The 22,868-nt window shown below is 29.7% G+C and overlaps 9 protein-coding genes and 1 pseudogene across 10 annotated transcripts, besides 9 other annotated features; 4 read left to right on the forward strand and 6 right to left on the reverse strand.

Moving 5' to 3' along the window:
• On the forward strand, positions 1 to 1,254 carry TVAGG3_0344910 (MULE transposase domain-containing protein; the record flags this gene model as incomplete). Its single annotated transcript, XM_051230862.1, has 1 exon — positions 1 to 1,254. The coding sequence occupies one exon, from the start codon at positions 1 to 3 to the stop codon at positions 1,252 to 1,254; it is 1,254 nt and encodes a 417-aa protein (XP_051100592.1).
• A 1,972-nt stretch (positions 1,255 to 3,226) lies between these two features.
• Positions 3,227 to 3,254: a terminal%2Cinverted (terminal inverted repeat of Mariner transposon ID:TVAGG3_0344920).
• Positions 3,227 to 4,520: a mobile genetic element.
• Positions 3,323 to 4,440, forward strand: TVAGG3_0344930 (annotated as a pseudogene). The gene has a single exon. A coding segment is annotated over exon 1 (1,118 nt).
• Positions 4,493 to 4,520: a terminal%2Cinverted (terminal inverted repeat of Mariner transposon ID:TVAGG3_0344920).
• Positions 4,521 to 5,852: 1,332 nt separating this feature from the next.
• Positions 5,853 to 9,734: a mobile genetic element.
• On the reverse strand, positions 5,948 to 7,054 carry TVAGG3_0344950 (histidine kinase family; the record flags this gene model as incomplete). Its single annotated transcript, XM_001316874.1, has 1 exon — positions 5,948 to 7,054. The coding sequence occupies one exon, from the start codon at positions 7,052 to 7,054 to the stop codon at positions 5,948 to 5,950; it is 1,107 nt and encodes a 368-aa protein (XP_001316909.1).
• Positions 8,565 to 9,431, forward strand: TVAGG3_0344960 (MULE transposase domain-containing protein; the record flags this gene model as incomplete). Its single annotated transcript, XM_001316873.1, has 1 exon — positions 8,565 to 9,431. The coding sequence occupies one exon, from the start codon at positions 8,565 to 8,567 to the stop codon at positions 9,429 to 9,431; it is 867 nt and encodes a 288-aa protein (XP_001316908.1).
• Positions 9,735 to 9,736: 2 nt separating the features above from the next.
• Positions 9,737 to 9,758: a terminal%2Cinverted (terminal inverted repeat of Kolobok-1_TV transposon ID:TVAGG3_0013400).
• Positions 9,737 to 11,372: a mobile genetic element.
• Positions 10,123 to 10,539, reverse strand: TVAGG3_0344980 (uncharacterized protein; the record flags this gene model as incomplete). Its single annotated transcript, XM_051230863.1, has 1 exon — positions 10,123 to 10,539. The coding sequence occupies one exon, from the start codon at positions 10,537 to 10,539 to the stop codon at positions 10,123 to 10,125; it is 417 nt and encodes a 138-aa protein (XP_051100593.1).
• A 1,340-nt stretch (positions 11,373 to 12,712) lies between the features above and the next one.
• Positions 12,713 to 12,734: a mobile genetic element.
• Positions 12,713 to 12,734: a terminal%2Cinverted (terminal inverted repeat of Kolobok-1_TV transposon ID:TVAGG3_0013400).
• Positions 12,735 to 12,955: a mobile genetic element.
• Positions 12,948 to 13,919, reverse strand: TVAGG3_0345010 (uncharacterized protein; the record flags this gene model as incomplete). Its single annotated transcript, XM_001316871.1, has 1 exon — positions 12,948 to 13,919. The coding sequence occupies one exon, from the start codon at positions 13,917 to 13,919 to the stop codon at positions 12,948 to 12,950; it is 972 nt and encodes a 323-aa protein (XP_001316906.1).
• A 1,519-nt stretch (positions 13,920 to 15,438) lies between these two features.
• On the reverse strand, positions 15,439 to 15,636 carry TVAGG3_0345020 (uncharacterized protein; the record flags this gene model as incomplete). The annotated part of the gene is made up of 1 exon (XM_001316870.1): positions 15,439 to 15,636. One exon carries the CDS (start codon positions 15,634 to 15,636, stop codon positions 15,439 to 15,441), a length of 198 nt encoding a protein of 65 aa, XP_001316905.1.
• Positions 15,637 to 16,269: 633 nt separating this feature from the next.
• Positions 16,270 to 19,968, reverse strand: TVAGG3_0345030 (uncharacterized protein; the record flags this gene model as incomplete). The annotated part of the gene is made up of 1 exon (XM_001316869.1): positions 16,315 to 19,968. One exon carries the CDS (start codon positions 19,966 to 19,968, stop codon positions 16,315 to 16,317), a length of 3,654 nt encoding a protein of 1,217 aa, XP_001316904.1.
• A 569-nt stretch (positions 19,969 to 20,537) lies between these two features.
• TVAGG3_0345040 (uncharacterized protein) lies at positions 20,538 to 20,735 on the forward strand (the record flags this gene model as incomplete). Its single annotated transcript, XM_001316868.1, has 1 exon — positions 20,538 to 20,735. One exon carries the CDS (start codon positions 20,538 to 20,540, stop codon positions 20,733 to 20,735), a length of 198 nt encoding a protein of 65 aa, XP_001316903.1.
• A 110-nt stretch (positions 20,736 to 20,845) lies between these two features.
• Positions 20,846 to 22,645, reverse strand: TVAGG3_0345050 (uncharacterized protein; the record flags this gene model as incomplete). Its single annotated transcript, XM_001316867.1, has 1 exon — positions 20,846 to 22,645. The coding sequence occupies one exon, from the start codon at positions 22,643 to 22,645 to the stop codon at positions 20,846 to 20,848; it is 1,800 nt and encodes a 599-aa protein (XP_001316902.1).
• Positions 22,646 to 22,868: the final 223 nt, after the last annotated feature.

Below are 22,868 nucleotides of genomic sequence, written 5' to 3' on the forward strand. Positions count from 1 at the left end.
ATGCATCCGCCTATTATTGGTACTATTGACTCCCAAAATGCAAATTGTCAAAATTCGGACTTGCCAGTAAAAATAAATTCAACAATAAATCTTGGAGAATCAGAAAATGGAAATCAATATAATCATCCTAATCAAACAAGATCAATATCTGTCGAATTTTCTCAAATACTAAAAACTTTTGATTTAAAAATAGATGCGAACACGCAATTGTATAACGATTTAAAAGACATAATTTCGACTTCACCTCATGATTTAGCTCTAAAAGGTATGAATATTACATCAAAGAACGGTTTTACTTTACATTTAGCTCAAAATGGCATCTCATTGGTATGCTCCGGCAATAGAGGATCTAGATGCAGAGCCAAAGTCAATATCATTCAAACAAAAGAGGGAATCTTTAGATTTCAATTTGAAAAAGGTCATTACCAATCATGCTTAGGCGTAAAAACCTTTCCAACATCATATATTACAACAATTATCGATTCTCATCCAGATGTTGTCGATTCTTGTACGCATGCTCAGTTTTATAAAAATCATATTTTAAAAAACGCAAGTTCGGACGATATAAGTTATCAAAGAGTAAATCGTGCATGTAATAAATTGCAATTACGAGATAAAGATTCGCGTTACGATAAATTTACAACAATTTTATCTTTATTAAAATATTTGAAGGAAGAACATGGTGCAACAACTCAAATTATTCTTTCAGATGAAATAATACCAAGAGATGATTATGATAATATCATTAAAAATTTTAAAAAAGTCGTAATAAAACATTTTGCAATTACACCTTATCATTCAAAGCTTTTATTACAATCCAAAGCATTTTGTGGTATTCTTCTCATTGATGGAACACTTATTTTTGGAATTTGTGGTGGATGTTTTATAATAACTGGAACAATTACCCCAAATAAGAGATTTATTCCACTTACTTTTGGTTGGAGTTATTCAGAAAACTCAGATGCAACATCACTTATTCTGGATCAGCTTAATACATGCTCGGTGAAAGATTCAGTCAAAGTAATCTTTTCAGATCAAGGTACAGCTCTGAAAAAATCAATTCCAAAAACATTCCCTCTTGCCGAAGAAAGGGATTGCATGTTCCACATTACTGAAAAAATCCTAGATTCTGAAATTTGTCAATTAATCAAAGATCTTTTTAGATCCAAACATCCAGATGATTGGAATGCAAATATTCAATTACTGGAAAAGAACTTGAAACCAACAATTATTGAATTACTTCAAAAAAAATAATATTTTTGAATTAAAACAGTATGATGCTGGACTCATAGCTACAAGTGTTATTGAGTCTTTTAATTCAATTTTATCAAGTTTTAAAAAAGATGAAATCTTTGATTTAATTTTGAAAACTTATAATTATGGTTTTGACAGAGTTATGGAATTGAAAAAGGGAGAATTTACCAAGATCAAATACGATGAGAGAGTTGTGAGAATACAAAATTTTTATAAATCTCAACAAATTTCAATTTATAAAGATGGAACGCGAATTGTTGTTAAATTAGATGGGAAAAATTACATCATTACCACTGATGGCAATAAGGTTCTCTGCACATGTAACAGAATGGTGCGCTTGGGAAGATCTTGCATTCATGTAATTCTTGCTGCTCAAAAGTTCAAAGAATTAGAATTTTGTCTCGATATGAGACCATCCTATCTTGATTACAATCAATTTCAGAATGATTTTGATGATCTATTAAAATCTCATATTGATCCAAGTAAAATCCCAATAATTGATTGCATTGCAATTCCAGTAACTCAAATCCCACTTACGACCAAAGATACAAGCAGGAAAATATCATTTGCCGAACAATTAAAGCGTAAGGCAATGAGAAATTAATTTTTAAATTAATTAATCAATCATGATCGCAATTATTCAATGATGATCGTAATTATTCAATGACGATCGTAATTATTCAATGATGATCGTAATTTTTGAAAAGCGATCACAATTTTTGAAAAAAAGATCATAATCATATATTTCTTTACATTAACTTTATATATATTATTAAAATTTTATTTTAATATCTGAATAATGATTTATATACTAAGAATAGTAATCAGTAATGAAATCCCATTGGGCATCATTTTGTCCAATGAACGGAAGCATATCATTGAAGTTAATATAATCTAAAAATTCCTCATGATCTTCAATTACAACATTTAATGCAAAGAGTTTTTCATGAACGCTATTTCTAAGATCAGCATTTGAGTATTTACTGCTTGTAAAAAGAAACAATAAATAAGATTGAAAGATTATATTTTTTTCAATAGTTTTAGCTTCATCCCATTCAAATTCACATAATTTCAGTAAGATTGTATGCGCATAATGATCAAGACTGGATTTGAAACAGAGTTTTGAAAAAATAAATAAATTTTGAAGAAATTGTAAAACAAATCTTGTTGTATTTAGATCATCTACATTAATTCTATTCAGAAAATCGAAAATTCTTTCTGGATCAATAATATTAAAATAAGATTCGCTTATTATAACTAAATGATTAAAAATATTGGTTATATAACTAAAATAATATTCATCATTGAATAAATATTCATAAAAGAGCCCAGAAGATGAAAAGCATACAGAATAGTCATAGCCATCATAATCATCAATAATTGAATTAAAATTTTTGGTAATAATGCAGAATTCTGGAAGCTCAAAGTAGAATTGATACGTTTGATTGAAAAACTGGAAAAAATCCAAAACAGTTATGTAAATATCTACAGTTTTCAAGTGTGAGATGCATTTATCAAGATAATGCAAAGATAGATGTAATATTTCATGGCTATTATGATATTTATCAATGGTAGTTAGGAAAATTTGATAATCAATTGATGATAAATACTCGAAATTCTGTTGTGAGTCAAGAATTTGAATTGTTCCGAGTACATATTTAAAATGGTATTCAGAACAAGTTGATATATTAAAAATTGCATTTAAGGCATCAAAATTTACCAATTCCGAACTATTTTCTTTTGAGCATATGTAGTTGATAAATGAGAAAACTTTAAAAACGTGGGTTTTGTCGGAAACAAGTTCAAATAAATGTGTAAATATCTTGTCGTAATCATCTATTTCTTGCCCAAAATATATTTGAAATGCAACAAATATTTCATTCCTATTAAATGTATTGTCATTGGTCTCCTGCATTTTTGGAGACTCCTTATACTCATCCCACATTGAAATAAATGAATTTTTCCTTATATATAGGGTGTCCAAAGGTGCGTTTAGCACAGCGCTCTATATGAGACTATTAAAGGAGATATATGCTGATTATAAATATATAATAAAAAATATGAATATATGTATATGATGAGTATGTTGTATTTTGGCGCCATGCCGGGATATAAAATGAATTTTGAGACAAGAGGCGGTTTCGCGGGAAATTTTGGCGGGATTTTTTTCATTTTTTTAATGAATCATAAAGAAAACATCCTCGCTCTTGCAAAAAAATGCAAAGACTGTAAAAAAATCTACGAGACATTGGTAAAATGCTTCGGTATGGATGCTCCTAGCTATTACACTGTAACGTATCATGTTAGGATGTATCACTTCATGAACAAAAAGGCGCCCATCATAAAAATTGACAAAAAATCGCCGGATCAAAGAAAAATCAAAGCAATTCTTCAAGCGCTAGATGAAGACCCAAGAGCATCACTCAGAAGGATAGAGGAGATGACAAAGATACCACGTACAACAGTCAGTTATTATCTGCACAATTATTTGAACTACAAACTAGCGTATACACGTTGGGTTCCGCACAACCTTAATTCAGTTCAAAAAAAATCTAGAGTCCAATCTTCGAAAGAGCTCCTCTCTATATTGGGTGCGTATCAATCCAAGAAGTTTCGCTTTTTAGTAACAGGGGACGAGTCTTGGTTTCAATATGCAACAGAAGCCAAAATCATGTGGATCCCGAAGGATGAAAATCCGCAAACATTCCCGAAGAAAAAAATTGACACACCAATGATGATGTTGTCGGTTTTTTGGGGCGTGAATGGCATCATCGCAATTGATATTCTTCAAAACCTAATACGATGAATGCTCAGTGTCTAATTGACAATGTTCTTACTCAAATTATCAATTCTGATGAGTTTGAGAAATCCAAACAACAAAAACAAAAGTTTGCAATTCATTTTGATAATTCAAGAGTTCACAAAAGTCATAAGGTAATGAATTACTTGTTGGAAAACAATGTCAAAGTTGTTCCAAACCCAATTTATTCACCTGATATTGCACCCTCTGACTTTTATTTATTCGGCACGCTAAAAAAGAGAGCTGAAGGACGCGAATTCGCGAGTCCAGATAATCTTGAAAATTTTGTAAGAGAGCAATTTTCTCATGATGATTTAAAGCGTGTCTTTCAAGCCTGGATCGATCGCTGCGAACGCGTGATTGAATCCAATGGTGATTATATTTAAATAAACTTTATATATATGTAACTTGTTTATTTCTATTCGCAGTATTCAGGTTTGTGCTAAACACACCTTTGGACACCCTATATTAAGGATCATCAATATTTGCATATATATGTTGTTTTAAATAATTAAGAAATTATTTTTTTAGAACTTGTGAATTTTGTATTATATATTGATTCAATAATCCAGGGAAAAACCGTATCATTTCGTCGTCGCTTAAGGTAACATTTTCATTGCCAAACTTAACAACGTAGGACACCTTATCAGGGAAAATTGAATTTTATGAAAATCCTAATATTTCGGCTCTACGTTCATTAGGTCCTTTTGAAAGTATAGTTAGCTGATATTCTCGAACAAATTTATTATTCTCTTCGAATTCTTCGGACGATTTCCATACTGGTTCTTTAATAGTTTTATATTTTACGAGATATTTGACACTTGTATCATTGTCAAATGAATGATCCATTATACATTCAATCACATACTGATTAGTGCCATCTTTTCGCTTTCTTCCTCTTTTTGACATAATTATATTTAAAAATGGTTTACAAACTTTACATGTCATATTTAGAATGATATATGATTAGTATATTAAATAAGTGATATCTGATACTTATAGCAAATGAGAAATTAAAATTAATAAAAGTTAAAAAAAATAATATAATTAATAATTATGAATAATTATTACCACAAAAATACATACTGTATACATTTCAAACACTTTTAACATCAGCATTATTTATTTACCTGATCAAAACATAATTATTCATGTCTCATGCATTAGAATAACTCTATTTATTAGTTAATTAAAATGATGTTCATGAACAAAGTTATATATAATTTTCCAAGGTCATATAAGATGAAAATCGATTTAATCAAGACAGTATTATATAATTGACTTCCACATATATAACTGATCAGTAAAAACATTAAAAAAATAAGTATTATTGAGTATAAGATCGCATTTATTGATATCAAGCATTACTATTGAATAAATGATATAAATCCACACTGTAATAGTATCAAATAACATTTTTTACATATAATTCAATAAGGTACATATAGGTTATAAGTTATACTAATACATAAGAAGATCAAATCTTAAAAAATAGCAAATTGATAAAATGCGATATTTATTTCAGAATAATAAAGCTGTTTGTATATATGCAAATAATAGTACTTTAATATAAAGACTATTTACAATGTGTATTCATAATTTTATAGGATAGAAATACATTTTGAAGATATTCATAATATATTATTTGTAAAAATATATCATATATCATTAATAACTATATAATATATTTATACAAATATTGCTTATTTAAACTATGTGAATAACTTAGTTTAAAAGCTATCCAATCCTGAGATTCGCATTGTCGTCTAAAACCGCCAGACGACAATAATAATACCCCAATTTTTTATTTTTAACTTGAGATTCGATTTTTTGATCCAATTTGTGAATTTATTTTGATCGGAATTTCAATTAATTTGTTGATCAAAAATGACCTCACAATGTTTGATCATAAGTGAAGTCATCTTCATGGGTATTTAGAAATTCCAAGAGAAATTGCTTATTTCTCGCAGATGTAATATCTGAGAAAATCGAATTTAAATATTCATAGAAACCCAAATCATTCTCCGGTTCGAATAATTCATCTGTTGCTTTTTCTGTTTTTTCTATGAATTTTAATAATTTGATTAATAAATCTTCATCAGGAAGAATTATTGCTGCATTTGTGATAAAATTCCATATTGAGGTAATATGGCAATAATTACATTTATAAAATGTAATTTTATCCAAAATTTTTTGGCAAATTCGCATAATAGCATTAATATTTGAAGCTGAGATTAAACCTGTGATTACTTCTGTAACTTTTGGAAAATCATCGCAATTTAATATCTCTTTATATTGAATTGAGAAATAAAAAAAATCAAATGGATTCATTTCTTCAATTTCAAGGAGATTGTAAAAATTGATAGAAGTGTTATTGCAACAAATTGTATTTGCAGCAAAAAATATCATTTGCTCGATTCCATTTTTGGAATAAATTTGCTGGAACAATGTTAAATTAAAACAGTTGCTTAATTTTTCTTCATTGTTTTCATAAAAAAGTAACAAGTTTGCAACTGAAATTTCAAAATTTTGATAATTGCCAGTTATTTCAGTAAATATATATATTTGCTTTTCTTCATCTAAAAATGGCAAATATTGATTTGCAATATTAACTAAAGTTTGGGATAAATTGTTCCAGTTTGATTTTACAATTTGTGAGCACATTATGTAATATGTAAATTTATCCGCTTTGTAGGAATTTAAAATTGTTTGTTGTTCTGTTTCAGTTAAATTACTGAATTTTTCAAGATTAATATTGTGATAAAAAATAGAATCCTTGAAACATTCTGATATCTTTTCAATGTTTAAAACGGATGCTAAAAAATGTAAAAGAACTTCATCAGTCACTGTGATTTTTTTGAAAAATTTATCCCAATTCAAGCATCCAATTGATCTTTCTGTCATTGTACTTATGCATTGATAAAGTTGATTTAATGAATCCGAAGAATAATCATTATGCTTGACTAGTTGAGTTAGTTGATACAGACTGTCGTCAGCCATTTTAAAAAAATGAATAAAATTGTATAGTAAATTATATTTGTGAAATTTGTGACGCTACATTCAATCTAAGACCAATATCTCAAAGAATTCCTCATTTAAGTATTACTTTTCATTGTTTTTTAAAAAATATCTTTGCTTATTTGTTCACTTTTTTGACATTTATTATATGCTTTTTATCATATTTCCGATGATATGAATATATATTCTATATAAGAATGACGCTACATTCAATCTAAGACCAATATCTCAAAGAATTCCTCATTTAAGTATTACTTTTCATTTTTGATTCAATTTTCGAACGGTTTTCGTAAATTTTGCATCATTTCATTTTTTAATGGGAAAATCATCTATATTTAATCAAAAAAGAGCAAACTTTACAGACGAAAATAAAATATTTATCAGGGAACAATCTGATAAATACCAAAAATCAACATCGAGAGATGAAAAAACGAATATAATCAAACAAGTTCTTCAATATTTTAATATTAAATACGCCGAAAATGAATCTAAAGCTGTCAGAAGATATTTTAGTTATATTGCAGTTAAAAATATTCCCGCAGTTACTGGAAAATATCCTGATACAATTGTTCGCAAAGATATGCTTTATTCGCATGATCATACAAATATTATTAATTCAAATAATATTGAACGTTACTACCGTTGCATCGATCATTCTTGTCAAGCACGTTATTTAGTTAAAATTGAGAACAGTTCAGTTTCCGAAGATTTACAAAAGGAACATATACCCGAATGCAGACAATTTAAAAAGTTACAAAATGAAAAAAATGATCTTCATAAATCAATGACTCTGACAGAAATATACAATAAGGCAATGGCAAAATTTTCTGAAGACAACGGCACTTTTCAGCAGATTAAAAAATTTATGACAGAACTTGCTGTTGGTACTGATGAAAACCCATTAATTAAAGATTCATTGGTCAGGGAAGTTTATAATAAGTCCAGAAAATTTTCTGTTGGAGAAAAAATTACAGACGATGAAATTGCTAATTTTTGTTTAATAAATGGCGAGCAGTTTTTCATTGGCCATGATTTTCAAGCAAATTGTGAGACGATGTTTTTTGGTTTTGAGAAGGCAATTCAATTTGCAAAAGAAGCCACAGATTTATTTTGCGATGGAACTTTTAAAATTACACCAAAACATTTTCAAAAAGGACAGATGCTAACAATTATGATTTGTGAACCTTCAACAAATCAATATCTACCACTTTTATTTATATTCATGAAAAACCGCACATTTGAATCTTATAAGAAGGCATTTGAATATATTTTTACTGTCAAGGGTATTCAATTTTCAAAGCTAATTCAAATTCATTGTGATTTTGAAAAGGGAATGATAGAGGCACTTCAACAAATTTTCCCTAAAGTCCGTATAATTGGATGCCTATTTCATTTCAAACAAGCTTTACACAGGAAACTTGTAGCACTTTATACAAAAAATTTCAATACTTTACAAAATTCTTTATTTAAGCTATATTCTATTACTCCATTCATGTCTCATGAAGAATTTGTACTTACAATGCATATAATTAATCAAAATAAAGTTGATTCGATCAAAGATTATATTGATTATTTCAACAAAGTTTGGTTGCCGCACTACAATTTAATATCTCAATATAATAATGCAACTGCAATATTCACTAATGATTGCCTCGAGAGTATGCATTCAGAATTTTCTTCGTTAAAACATCCAAACATTTATGAAGCTATTAAGAAGATATCTCAAATCCAATTAGATAAATATAACGCCATCAAAAATAACCAGAAGATCGAGCGCCATATAAAAACCGTTATCACTGATAGCTACAAAAATTATATTCTTGACTGCTTTCAAAAAGAACTTGAGAAAACAATTTTTTCTATCAAACAATACAACGTAAGTGATCTTTCTTTGGCTCAGAACGAGATTTCTCCATATGGTTCCATAGAATCGAGTTCATTGTTCGAAAATATTCCAGTTCATGATGCAGATATACTCAAATCGATCGATCTAACAGATAAAGATACAATGATCACTAAGTTTATTAATGAAAAAAGAGAAAAAATTATGGCATTATTTAATGAAACATTAAATCATCCAGATTTTAATTCATCCACTCCAATTCAAACTAATTTTGAGCAAGCCGATACAAATCAAGGTTCAGATGCTCCAATTCGCTCCGAAAATTCAAATATTGCAGACTCTACAGATTTAGAACCAGAAAATCAAAACCATCCTTCTACAAATCAAATGTCTAGTAATCTAGAACATAAGCTGGACCTTCTTGATCATATTGAAAAACAATTATCGAAAATGCGCTCGTTATTGGGAATTCTTCCTACTACAAATGCTATTGTTGGGCCGTCAAAACAAGTTTAAGTTAATAGCAAGCAAAATTCTGAAAAAAATAAGAAAAAATCTTCCATAACAACAAAATCAAACAATAAAAAACAAAATTCATCCGACAATCCTCCTAAACGTAAAGCTCCTATTTCGGAAAGGATTCTCAGCGATAATAACTTATATTTTCAAGTTCATCGAAAGAGATCGAAAAGCAAACGTTCCACATCTACAGAGAAAAATAATTGATATATGAAGTCTAATTCCTTTTATAACTACTATATTTTTATTCTTATGACTAAAAAATAATATATTATTTAACAATTTTCATTTTTTTCTTTTAAGGGTATAGTAAACTCAAAATTCTAGAGTTTTGAGAGTGCCAATAAACTCTATAGGCCTATATATATCTATATTTTAAAGGAGAGGTTACGCCATAATATTTGATATTATAAATTATTAATTCAAAATAAAAGTAGAAAATGAAACTAATTTTATTCTAACCTATATAAATATATCAATAATCTAAAATGATTATAGTCTGAACTATATTTTACCAGATTATCAAATATAAGAGAAATGAAATAAGGCATAAAAATATCATAGCATAATTATTGGATAAATGCATTAATAAATTATTTATATCATAATGAGAAAAAATCAAAATAAGAAAATGAGCATAATAATAATTTAATTAAAAACAAAAACAATAAATAAAATGTAATTTTCGTTAATCAAAGTCATCAATGTCTTCGTCTTCTGATTCCCATTCGGACTTGAAAACTTGATAATCTCCTCCTGGTACACTCTGAATGGATTTTTTGTATTTGTTCTGTTTTTTAGAACCTTTTGTAACAGTTTTTTGTTTCAATATCATTTTGGAGTAACAATTCTCTTCAAATGATTTGACACAATCTTCTGGAAGTGGGGGAAGATGTAATGCTTTTTGTATATCTCCGAGAAAATGCTCTGGATCATTCCATTCTAAGATTGCAACGTTAACTCTAATGTTAATGTTCTTCCAGGCTCTTGATTTGTCCAAATAGCATGCAATTTTGGAGTTAAACGCTTCATTCATGCAGGTAGATCCAATGGAAGAAACTTTGGAAACTATGGGTGTCCATTTGTGAACCCAGTCATAGAGCATGAATTGAAGTTGGATCGAATTGACACCTTTTTGCCATTCAAAGCATTTGTAATTGTGCGGTTCGCAAAAGAATGATTGCCTACGTAATGGTAGACACAATTCTCCCACATTTTCGTACGTTTGTCAATATTTTCTTCGGCAAAACATGACCAAAGCCACATACTTAGGCTTGCATTCAGACCCCAGAAAGGTCTCTCTATTTTTTCAATCTTCTGAGTCTTGTCGTTGAAAACTTCAACTGTCTTATGAGAAGCTGAGAACTTTGTAAAATCTTTTGAGATATTTTTTGATACATGACCTGGATCGAATCTTTCAAGATGAGAGACGCCAAATTCTTTAAAGACAGAGACACTTTTGTTATCTCGGTCTTTAATAATCTCTTTAACATCTTTCAAGATATTGTATTTCTTTAATTGCTTCAAGATGATTCGAGTTCCAGCACTTTCCATATTGTTGGAAGCTCCGGAATACTGAGCATGCTGTCTGTTTCCACCAATATGGTTGATGTTCACGCATGCAAGAACTCTTTTTGTGACAGCATCGAGCGCAGTTACTGTACAACTTGGCGAGTTTCGCCTGTGCGTCCATCTTGCATCAATGGATAAGTAAGTAACCACTGAAGGACTTTCTCGACAGCATTAGGGAAATACTTTTAAGTCTTCTAATCTTATCGTCACAAAATCTCTGTTGTCTCATGACACCACTCTTCACAGGGGCTTAGTTCCACAAAGAGAAAGAAAGCGAGCACCTTTTGTATATGGCATTCCGGTCATTATGCAAGCACCAAGCATCTGTCGCGCTGAGAGTCGACGACGTTCGTGGAGTAAAATGTTATGCAGCCTTTGTTTTCCGTTTTGGGTGAACAATATGGCCCATACAACAAAAAAAATGAAATCCCGCCAAAAGTGAAAATTGAATAAAAAGTAATAATTAATAAATATATACTATATCATTAGATGAATATTTTGGAATAACATTTTAAAATCGAGGTTTTTCAATGGATAACGGTTTCAATCAAAAATTTGACCCCATTTTAGAATCTACATTAAAAATGGAACATTTCTTCGTTTCAAAATTCCAAAATAACGTTTCTATTCCTCTCAAAAGTAGAAAAATAAACTTTATTGGGAAAAAATATTTTATTTTCCAAAAAAAATGAAAACCTTAAATGCAAATCTAATTTTGATGCTTTTGTTTGTGATTTTTTGGATTTCGAAAAAAATTTGAAAATTCAGACAAGTTACCATTAACACTAATACGTTTTAGCGAGTCGGTCCCATCAGAGAAATTTTCATAAATCGGCGATATAATTTATTATTTCAGCAAAATATTCTCAGATCCAACTAGAATAAGGTCAAATTATACAAATTTAGCAAAGGCTAGTTATCCTACCTATTCAATTAACTTTAATTTTAAATAATTCAAGACAATTCTCAAAATTACCTTAATAATCGCTTTCTCTTCGCAAAATGACGATTCCTCATTCACTACCAGCATAACTGAGGGCTTGTGCTCACAGAATAATACAGATAATTTACTTATTAATGCAAAATTTAGTACCAAAAGGTAATCATAGAAGATACAAAAAAGTTTCTTTATTTTGATTGCTGATTTTATTTCTTCTAAAATTTACCAAATCTAAAAAATCCAAAATTGAATGCTATTGAATTTCATGTTTATGTAACATATACTATTTATTATATAAGGAATAAAAATTTTATAGTTTTAATCAAAAATAAGGGTGTACTAAATGCATACAAAACAAGGTATTTTTTACTCATCCAAAATATGTTAACAGTGCTATTTATATAATCAATATCCGAATTTCGAAATCATTTTGATGAAATCTTTATTTTAAAATTGAGTTGACTGTTAAAATCACCCGAGAAGAGGGATTATCTCAATGAAAAGTACATAAAATAGCAAACGCACAAGGTGGCACTATGCAGCTTTATATTGTTATACAGGATGAACATATAAAATGTTTGGAAAACACTTACTTCGTTCTACAAATGTGTATCTCTTTATATCAAAGATTCTTCTCAAATTATTGAGAGACTTCTCTCAAAAAAAGGAAAATTTGATAACTAAAAAAAATTATGGCATAACCTCTCGTTTTGCATAGATATATATTTACATGGTCACAGAGCTTATTTTCATTGTCAAAACTTAAAAATTTTTAGTGGACTATACCCTTAACAATTTCGTTTTATTTCCATTTATTGTTAAATGATTTTTAGCATACACCTTTCTTTGTTCATCTTCTAAATACAATTTATTTTTTCTTAGATATAATTCTATTCATTCAATTCGATCGTCATTTTTCAGTACATGATCGTAATTTTCAATTATTGATCGCGATTTTACTTCAGAATTTGTTCGCAATATTGCTTATCAAAATTATATCTCTATTCTCCTTTATATTCAACTATGGTGTTTGTTGAATAAGCTGTCTGGCCAACGAATTCGAGATATGTTGCTTTAGTGTTGGCAGAGATTAACTTGTCAATTCTTTCAATCATCAAAGAATCTTCGGAATGAGTAACGTAAATGTGGAAAATCATGGCAATATAAGCACATATAACAGAAAATCCACGTTCAACAAATTGAAATGGTTGATTTTTGAGGATACAGACAAAATAATATTTTGATCTTCCAATTCCATAAACAAATTCCATTATTTCGATGCCGTTGAGATGTATTTTGACACCATTTTCTGGATTCTTATGCTGTTCTATCTTTGGAAGAATATCTAATACAATTTGTTTCAATTTTGGATCATCTGAGATAAATTCAACGGTTTCGATCTTAGATGAAACGCTGCAGAAGAAACCAAGACCATCGTAATCTAATTTCCAATATAATGACTTGATTAAACCTGTAATTCCTTCAAGATTTCTTGAAATAACGGAAATGTCAAGGATAAAGTTCATCATTACATAGTCGTAGCAACGAGTGCATACAAACATCTTTGGCAAACAGCAACTTGGTGCGTAACATAATAAATCGTGGCATGGCAATTTAATTCTAAATTTTGTAGGACTTTCTGCGTAAATTGGAATCTTACAACGATTCATTGAATCATCTGCTTCAAATTCTCCGTTTCCAACAAAAATTGGCTCGTAAAATCGGATGTCTGAATTTGGAATAATTAAATTGCAAGCAATTGCAGCCCAACTTGATATTGGAATCGTAATAAAAATTTCTATATTGTTTTTGTCTATACTAATTACTCCACGTTGTAGTGTTGGATTAACAAACATCATTTTTTCGAATTTGAAAGGAATTGTTCTTTGAAGATCCCTCGGGATTTGATTAGAGCATTTAAAGATTGTTGTAACATTGAATGGATTATTCCTATATTGTATTTTTTTGGCCATATATTTTTCAAGTCGTGAAAAATACAAGTATAAGACAATGGAAATTATACAGAAGCCAATTACTTTTAATTCAAAAATAATTATATTTCGGAAAACAGGTGGTTCATAGATTGCAGTAAAATTATCTTTTTTTGGAAAACAAGATAAGATAAAACGAGTGCCAATTTGCGAACCAACTTTTACCTTGTCGAATTTTACTTCTAATTTGTTGAGTAACTCTTCAAGGTTGTCAAAATAATTTAATACTGAAATCGAATTACTCGGAATTTTATCATTTTCGTATAGGAACATGCCGTGCTCAATGGCAATTTCCTTTGCATCAGCAATAACCCCTCCATCTCTGCTGACGGCAAGAATGATAAAAAAAGAAGCATATCAATTAAAAAAAAATTAATGAAATCGTTTTATCACGATGATGCATAATATATCCTGCATGTTGTAAAACAATGCCAATTACTGTAAAATTTTTCTCAAAAGGTAAATTCAAATTAATAATACATATTATTGAGTTATATTAATTCACCATACTATTATACGTTGAATTAATCCAAAAAATACTAACCGACGAAATATTTGAAATACTATTCAAAAGATGATATTGTACCACTATATTCTAATATAAATTAAAAGGCAATCTTGCCTTTGAACTTCTTTTTCTTTTCAATTCAAACCTTATGTGATTTTATCAATAACTTTATATTCATTTTAAATTATTGATATAATATTTCAGATACTTTCAAATTTTAAATTACTTTTCAATCTTATTATTTTAAAAAAATCAAGTCTCATCACACTTTTCAATGCTCGATTTTTAAAAACTGTTTAAAAATGGAGCTTATATTGAAATAGTGTAGAGACTAAAAATTACCACAGACTATTTCAGAGGATTGAGTTGCCACTCAATCCTCTGAAAAGTCTGAGGTAATTTGCAAAATTAACTCATACCAACTTATGTATCAAATACTGTAAAATGATTCAAATTTTCAATAGCCAAGTGATATGAGATAAATTTTATATCACTTTTCTTCTTTGGCAATAGTTTTATATGATTAATTGGTTTTCCCCAGAATCTTATAACTATCAATACCTATCCCATTTCTTTCTTGCACTATGAATCAGAACTTTGCATTGATTAATTTCTAAATTTTAAATTAATTGTACTAGTTGAGAGATTGTATTTTTGATTCTGGTGGTAACAACCAAATCTCTATTGCATTTTTGCGATCCAAAGAGGAGTTTTACAATTTATTGTTCTTATCATATAATTGATCTCAATAGTATCGCTGCAATTATTGCCATACATAGAAAGAAAATGGATAAAAGAGATTTTTCATTATCAAAAAGCCTTTTAAAAATAGATATTTTTATTATGTTTTCTATTTGAATGATTAGGATATGATTATTCTCGAATCTACATTAGATAGTATTAGATTATTAAATTATACATAAATTGTAATTTTTGTAAAATTATTAATTTTTACTCGTCATGATGATATGAAAATAATGAATCATCATTGATTTAGTGATGTGGTCCTTCATTTGGGCCACCATGTGGACCATCCTTTGGACTGCCATGGCATCCACAATCCTTGTGTTCGCCTTTGTGACATTCATGACCTGGACCACCATGTGGACCGTCCTTCTTTCCTTCACAATGGCAATCGTGGCCGCCATGTGGACCATCCTTTGGACATTCGTGAGGACCTTGATGAGACATGATAAAAAAATGAAGTCATTTATCAATCTTTTCTTTCCTCTCAATTTTTCTTTTTATTATTTTATTTTAACGATGACAAATAAAAGCCTTATTCATTTTGAGGCACAATATATCTTTTTGCATAACACCAATTACTCAATGAGAAGAACCGTGATGTTGAAGTTTTTATATTTTAAGACTTTTATCAGAAAACATTAACGATAATTGTGAAGGAAAAAACCTTTCAACATCTCAATTTTTGATTTGCTTTTATGACAAGCCTATCACCTATATGTGACCATATTCATATTATTTGCATGTTTGTGAACTCATTATCTAAAATGCCTTAATGTGATTGAAAAGTTTATACCGGGTTAAAAATTATTGTTGTGTGTTTTAAAGTTAAATAGCATTATGGGGGAAGCTTCATAAATTTATAAAGAATAAGTAATAACTCATTTTTTGTACAAAAGTTACATGTATTTTATTTGAATGATTTTTTAAAAGATGAAATCGATCTGGTAAAATAAACTGGTCCTGAACATGCTTAATTCTAAGTATGATATTATTTCATGCTTAAATTCGCAATCAAAATAGTTTTAATTTGCATTTTATATTAATATACATCAAATAAAGATATTATTGATTAATAATTTACATAAGTCCCAAAATCATACAAATAAATAAAAACAAATATAATTATTGACCCTTGAGTGAGGATACAACAGAAAGAATGAATTCTCTATAAGTTTTGAGGTCACAGTCCAAAGGATCAGTGTCCAAAGGCAGTAAACTCAGTGTTGTTCCATTCATTACTACATCAATTTTCCTTGATGAACCAGGTGTTGGCAAAATGTTGTTGTTTGGTCTCCAGTTATAAGTTTCATTATTACTTTTATTGGATTTAACGGAGAATCCTTTTCTAGTGATATCCAAATTAAATGTGTTTCCTATCTGGTCTTTGCACTTTACAGTTAACAAACCATTTTTAACTGCATGAGAAATGGCAGAATTTATCTCTTCTTTGTCATCTTCGACAGGTCCAATTTCATTAGAAGTTCTCTGCTCATCATCCATATATCCAACAACTCTTATCAATGCACCTACATCATCTCTCGTAGGCCTGTATTTTGTCCTTGTTGACACAGTTGTCCAATTAAAACCATCATGTAAAGTTTGCCATTCAATTCTACAATTTTTGACAAAATCATCATTTGATGTTGCATTTAACAAAGCGCTGACAACAGATCTTCCTTCAATCATTATATATCTATCAGGAGGAACAACATCAGATGTTCTAACAGTAAACGGAGGTCCCAAGAATCCATCTTTATCAACAAATCTGACATCACAACAAACGTAGCAATTACAATCATCTTCAGTTATGATGTGAACATTCGTTTCATCTTCCATTTGAATGAACTGGTTTCCATCCCATCGCTTCCATTCGAATTTGTACTTATACTGCGGATTATCTTCTGTGGAAACGAATAATTGGGAACCAACACTCAATTTCTCTTCTTCTGTCATGAAACAATTTGGTTGTGGTAAAGCTCTTTCAACTAAATATTTCTCTTTAACCCAAATGATATCACTATCATCATTTGCTCGATAGCCACCTTCAATTTCACTTCCTATCATTGATGGCAACAATATTAATGATTTGCTGCCACCATTATCGATATCATCACAATAACCATCTTGCCAAATTCTCCAGAAATATTTGCCTTCGTCAGTTATTTGTTCTCCAACAATTGAAAGAGATCCACTTGGTAAAATCTCTAATCTCAAAGGTGAATCAAGGGAGATGATGTTGGAAATTTGGCAAATTTCGTAATCATCTTTATCATTAGGATTATAATTGACAGCTGTCAGATTTTTGTCAGAATTTTTAATGGTGTAAAAATTCTGTTCAGAAATAATCGAATTGTTCTGATCATACCATCTGACCATTGTTCTAGTGTCACTTTTTCTGAAGATATCTTCCATTTTTAGTAAACTGCCACTTTTGATTTTGATTGGTGTTACTTTTTCTTTTGAATCTTCATAATAAACGAATTTCTTTGTTTTCACGATAATTCTAATAAAGTGATCAATATCCGACCAAATAACTGTCAGATTTTTAGTATTTCCTATTTCTTCCCAAGACAAACCATCAAGTGATCTCAAGAAGGTAACACGACCTTTATCAGAATCAATTTTTATTTTAGAGTTCACTTGGAGCTTGGCCGGCAAAATCTGAGATTTATACAATCCGCTTCTTATCATCGGAGTTATGTTAGAATCTTTCACTTCACCTTTATCTGTTCTAACTTTTGCTTTGATTTTACAGCCGATATCTTCATGAGAAATTGCGTAGTTATCACCTCCTTCTTTGGCAATTTTGGTGTCACCCCCTCTTAAAACTCGGACCCATTCTATTTTATAATTGTCATTTTTATCATAAAAATCAACGAAAACTTGGCAAAGAGCTCCAACATAATCTCCTCCATCTGTCTCAAGTGTTACTGACTTTATATTGAAATTGTTCTTCGAAACCAATCCGAAAACAATGTCAATTTTGTTGTCAGAAGTGAAAAATCGTAAATATTCACCAACATCTTCGTTTTGTGGAGTATATTTATCGGAATAGTCGAGATCAACAAGCTCTAGGTCATTAGTTATCTGCCATTGACCTTCTGTATCCATTTCAATCTTTGATCCTTCGATTGGTTTCAATTGAGATTCAGCAATGATCAATTCAGAACTTTCTCGTAGCGGAATTGGTGTTTCTATGACTGTTTCAGAATATTCGCTATGATTTTCATCAGGAATAATATGAACACAGATGGTTGAATTATTTGTATTGATAGGTGGAGTAAATATCAATGAATCATTGATGTAGTTCATATATACACCATCTTCTGATAGCGTAAACCACTCTATCTTGCATGAGTTGGCTAAATCTTTCTCTCGGAACAGTAAAATGTGGGGATGACCGGCCAAATATGATCCTACTATGTTGGCATCAATGCTCTTAAGCATTTTGTCTTTGACTCTTTCTTTGGAGTACGAAAATAGTTCTTGTCCATCGATATTTACCTTAGCTCTGATGAATTTTCCGCCAAAATTTTCTGGTATTGAAAAATTGTATGGATATTCAATTTGTGCGGACTCTACGAAATCATTCAAAACATCATCTGATATTTCTATGGTAACCTTGAGCTTTTGATCGGGTGGAAACGTCTGAAGATTGATTTTATACTCTGTGTTGATTTCAGGATTATCTGGAACAGAAAACTCAAGAATTTCGATTTCATTCTGCTGTATTGTGACACTAGAAGCAACAGAACTAAACTCCACAGATGGAAAAGCATCAGAAATTGGACTTGCATAACATATTAAAATTTTTCCTTCAGTTTCCAATGGAATCTTGCAAATTGAATCGTGTGATATTTCATTATCATCAATTTTCCATGTAATTTTGGCCTGATTTACGTTTGTTGTAATAATATTTCCTGGTATTACGTCTCCAATAATTTCTGCTGTTACATTATGAAAAGCAACAGGAGTTTCACCATCCCAACCAACTGGGTTTGCTGTATAACTTGTAAATCCATCAAAATCGCATTTAATTAATTTTAATGAAAGAAAAGGAGTGATTGGGAGCGTTCTTGTTGGACAATCTAAATCTATCCATGAATTGTTTTCTAAATAATACCATTTGAACGTATTTGCTTCTCTATTCGGAACTAAACTTTTTGTTTGAGCAGAATCAATTATTTTTAAAGGTTGTTCACCTGAAAGAAAGTCTAGAGCAGAGTCCAAGTCATCGTCATCATGAATAAGCTTATTTCCGTTTCGAATCGAATATCCAATTAATTGAGAAATTGCAAAAGCTTTTCTAAATGTTTTTTCTTGTATTTTGACGTTATTAATAGTAGATAGATTGTGAGATGCGATTGCAGCAATCAATAGATATTCATCATACTTCAACGGATTTCCACGAAAATCTATTGAAGTCAAATTTGGATAAAGTGGGAAATCTTTCAGATTTGTAATTTGATTGCCTACTAGTGATAAGTATGAGAGTTGAGGAAATGATGGAAAGCCTTTAAATTTCTTTATATCGCAAAAATCAAGTGATAATGATCGTAAATTTTGAAGTTCGCCTAATGTTGAAACTGTGATAGGGTTGCTGCTGATGTTTAATGATATCAATGAATGCAATCTATCAGGAAAAGATATAATTTTATTCGAATTCACATCTAAATGTAAAGTATTTTCACTAACTGAGCTTGGTATCTCCCTCATATCGCCTGGTGAAAGTATTTTAAAAATTGACGAGGTCGATGATGAAGGAGATGAGCTCATTAAAATAAAATGATCAAAAATTCATCTTTTTTATATACATTTAATGCACTCTCAATAGGATATGATGCTGTTAATGAGCAGAAAAGAGGATATAAGAATAAAATTTTAAAAAAGTTGTAAAAATATACACAATTTAATGATGTTTAAAGTACTTATTATATATACAATTTATATCCCGTGAATTATTGAATTTTATTTTTCTCACCTTTCTGACAAATGCGATATAAACAATTCAATTACAATAAGGCAATTTAAATTATGGGTTCATAATTATGCAAATAATATTAACAAGGTTACCTCTGGATAATAAGCTTGTCATAGAAGCAAATCAAAAGTTGAGATGTTGAAAGGTTTTTTCCTTCACAATTATCGTTAATGTTTTCTGATAAAAGTCTTAAATATAAAAACTTGAACATCACGGTTCTTCTCATTGAGTAATTGGTGTTATGCAAAAAGATATATTGTGCCTCAAAATGAATAAGGCTTTTATTTGTCATCGTTAAAATAAAATAATAAAAAGAAAAATTGAGAGGAAAGAAAAGATTGATAAATGACTTCATTTTTTTATCATGTCTCATCAAGGTCCTCACGAATGTCCAAAGGATGGTCCACATGGCGGTCACGATTGCCACTGTGAAGGAAAGAAGGACGGTCCACATGGTGGTCCAGGTCATGAATGTCACAAAGGCGAACACAAGGATTGTGGATGCCATGGCGGTCCAAAGGATGGTCCACATGGTGGTCCAAATGAAGGACCACATCACTAAATCAATGATGATTCATTATTTTCATATCATCATGACGAGTAAAAATTAATAATTTTACAAAAATTACAATTTATTAATTAACAAGGGTATAGATTATTAAACAAGGAAATCTATTTCTTTTGAATTGGTGTATGAACATCTTTCAGAGACTTCTTTATTTTCTTTGGAGGTTGTGGGGTTTCTTCTTCAAATTCTAACTTTTCGAAAGAAGAGTCATGCCATTGATCAAAGTTATATGCAATTTCTTCTTTACAATGAATAGATATCGTTGATTTATCATTTGCAGGCAAAAGTGCTTTTTCTGCAATCATAATATCCTTTGCATACAAATTAGCGGATGACGCAGTAAAGCAAGCTTTTCCTGTGAATGATATTTGGTTAGATTTAATATCAATTTCCTTTAAATCACCTTTTCCTGACAAAGAAACAATATCATTGCTTTTCAGATATAATGATCCAGAAATTATACCTGAACAAACAAATTTCTTGACTTCCATTTCTTGTTTGCATTGGAAGTTCCCACTTACCAATACAATTGGCTTCAAGGTCGAATAAGGCATTGTTTTGCCAGTATTATTAAATGATGAATTCTTTTCAACAACTAATAAATCTCCTATACTTAAATTTCCTGAAGATTTAAAGTTGGAAAATGATGAAATATATAAAGATCTAATTGCAGCATTCTCGCTATTGAAATTACCATTACTTAATAGGAATGAGTTAGTAACAGTAAGTGCTGACTTATTGCTCATTGTCGCTTTGTAATCAGAGTTAGAAATATCAACATTATTCGATTCACAAAACAAATCAAATGCTTTAATTGTTCCTTCATTGATAAAAGGAACTTCATTCTTCTTTATATATAATAAAAGCAAGTCTATCTTCTTTTCCGATATTATTGAACCTTTGTTGATTATCTTTGATGATTCAATTGCAATTTCAGGACAATTAATTTTTGAATTTTTTCTAATTTCAATTGTTTGACACTTTACAAATAAATAACTTGAAACAAACGAATTTTTGAGTATAATGGTTGGTGAATGGATAAATACAGGTCCATTATTGACTTCTTCGAAAATTACTTTTGAAGTTGATGAAATAAACATCCCATCATAGTAATAAGAACTTGATTTGAACTCTAGTTCTTCTCCTACAAAGATAAAACAGTTGCCAGTATTATCTTTGTTTAAAATTGCTTCTTTGGATCGTAAAAGGAAAGATTTCGCAGATACACTTCCATCTGATTCAAATACATCCGAAATTATTTCAAATGAGTCAATATTTATATCGGTATTAAGATATATCGATGGTGAAATTAATCTTATGCTTTTAACATCTGTTGAAATGGAGCGTATTTCAATTGGTATATCACATTCTATAATTAAGTGGCTTGATTCTTTCTGAATACTTAAAATAATAATATCATCTTTGTCTTCTGTAGTTTCAATATCGATTTTAAATGGGATATCAACCTTTTTCTTTTTATTTTTAAGTGATTTAATGATTGTATTTCCTTGGGTATCGATTAATTTGAAATCATTAATTTTATAATGAGGAGTGCTATTGAAATTTTCATTATTTTTGAGTATAATACTTTCAATATGATGATTACATTCATCAATTTTTGATTCTATTTCTTGTATATGTGAAACTCGATTGATATCCATCCCAAAAAGAGTATTCGCTTCAAGATATGAACCTGGAAGCAATTCACATCCATCATCCTTTACAATACTAAGCGATGAAGATGGATTTAAGAAGAATGAAGAAATTTTATTAATCGCATCACTTGATTGGATATCAGCATGGAATAGTTTTTGGCTGTTCTCTGCATGAAAAATGTCATTATGATCAATAATTGATGAAAATTCATGTTGTTCTGTATCTTCCAATATGAGTTTATGCTTCATTCATTTATATGAAGTTTTCTCAATAAATACAACGCCCTAGGATAATGTGTGATTGTTTTGCTTTTAAAATTAAATCTACTGATCTAATTTTGTTCTTGTTTATATCAGAATAAAACATACTTTGATTATAAGAGGAAACCACTTTAAGATTTAATGTAGTTTAAAATCTGAAATCAGTTTCTCTTAGAGTTAAGAGAAAGAATAATAAATTTAGAATATAACT

This window comes from Trichomonas vaginalis, chromosome V (assembly GCF_026262505.1).
Source record: "Trichomonas vaginalis G3 chromosome V, whole genome shotgun sequence".
NCBI lineage: Eukaryota > Parabasalia > Trichomonadida > Trichomonadidae > Trichomonas > Trichomonas vaginalis.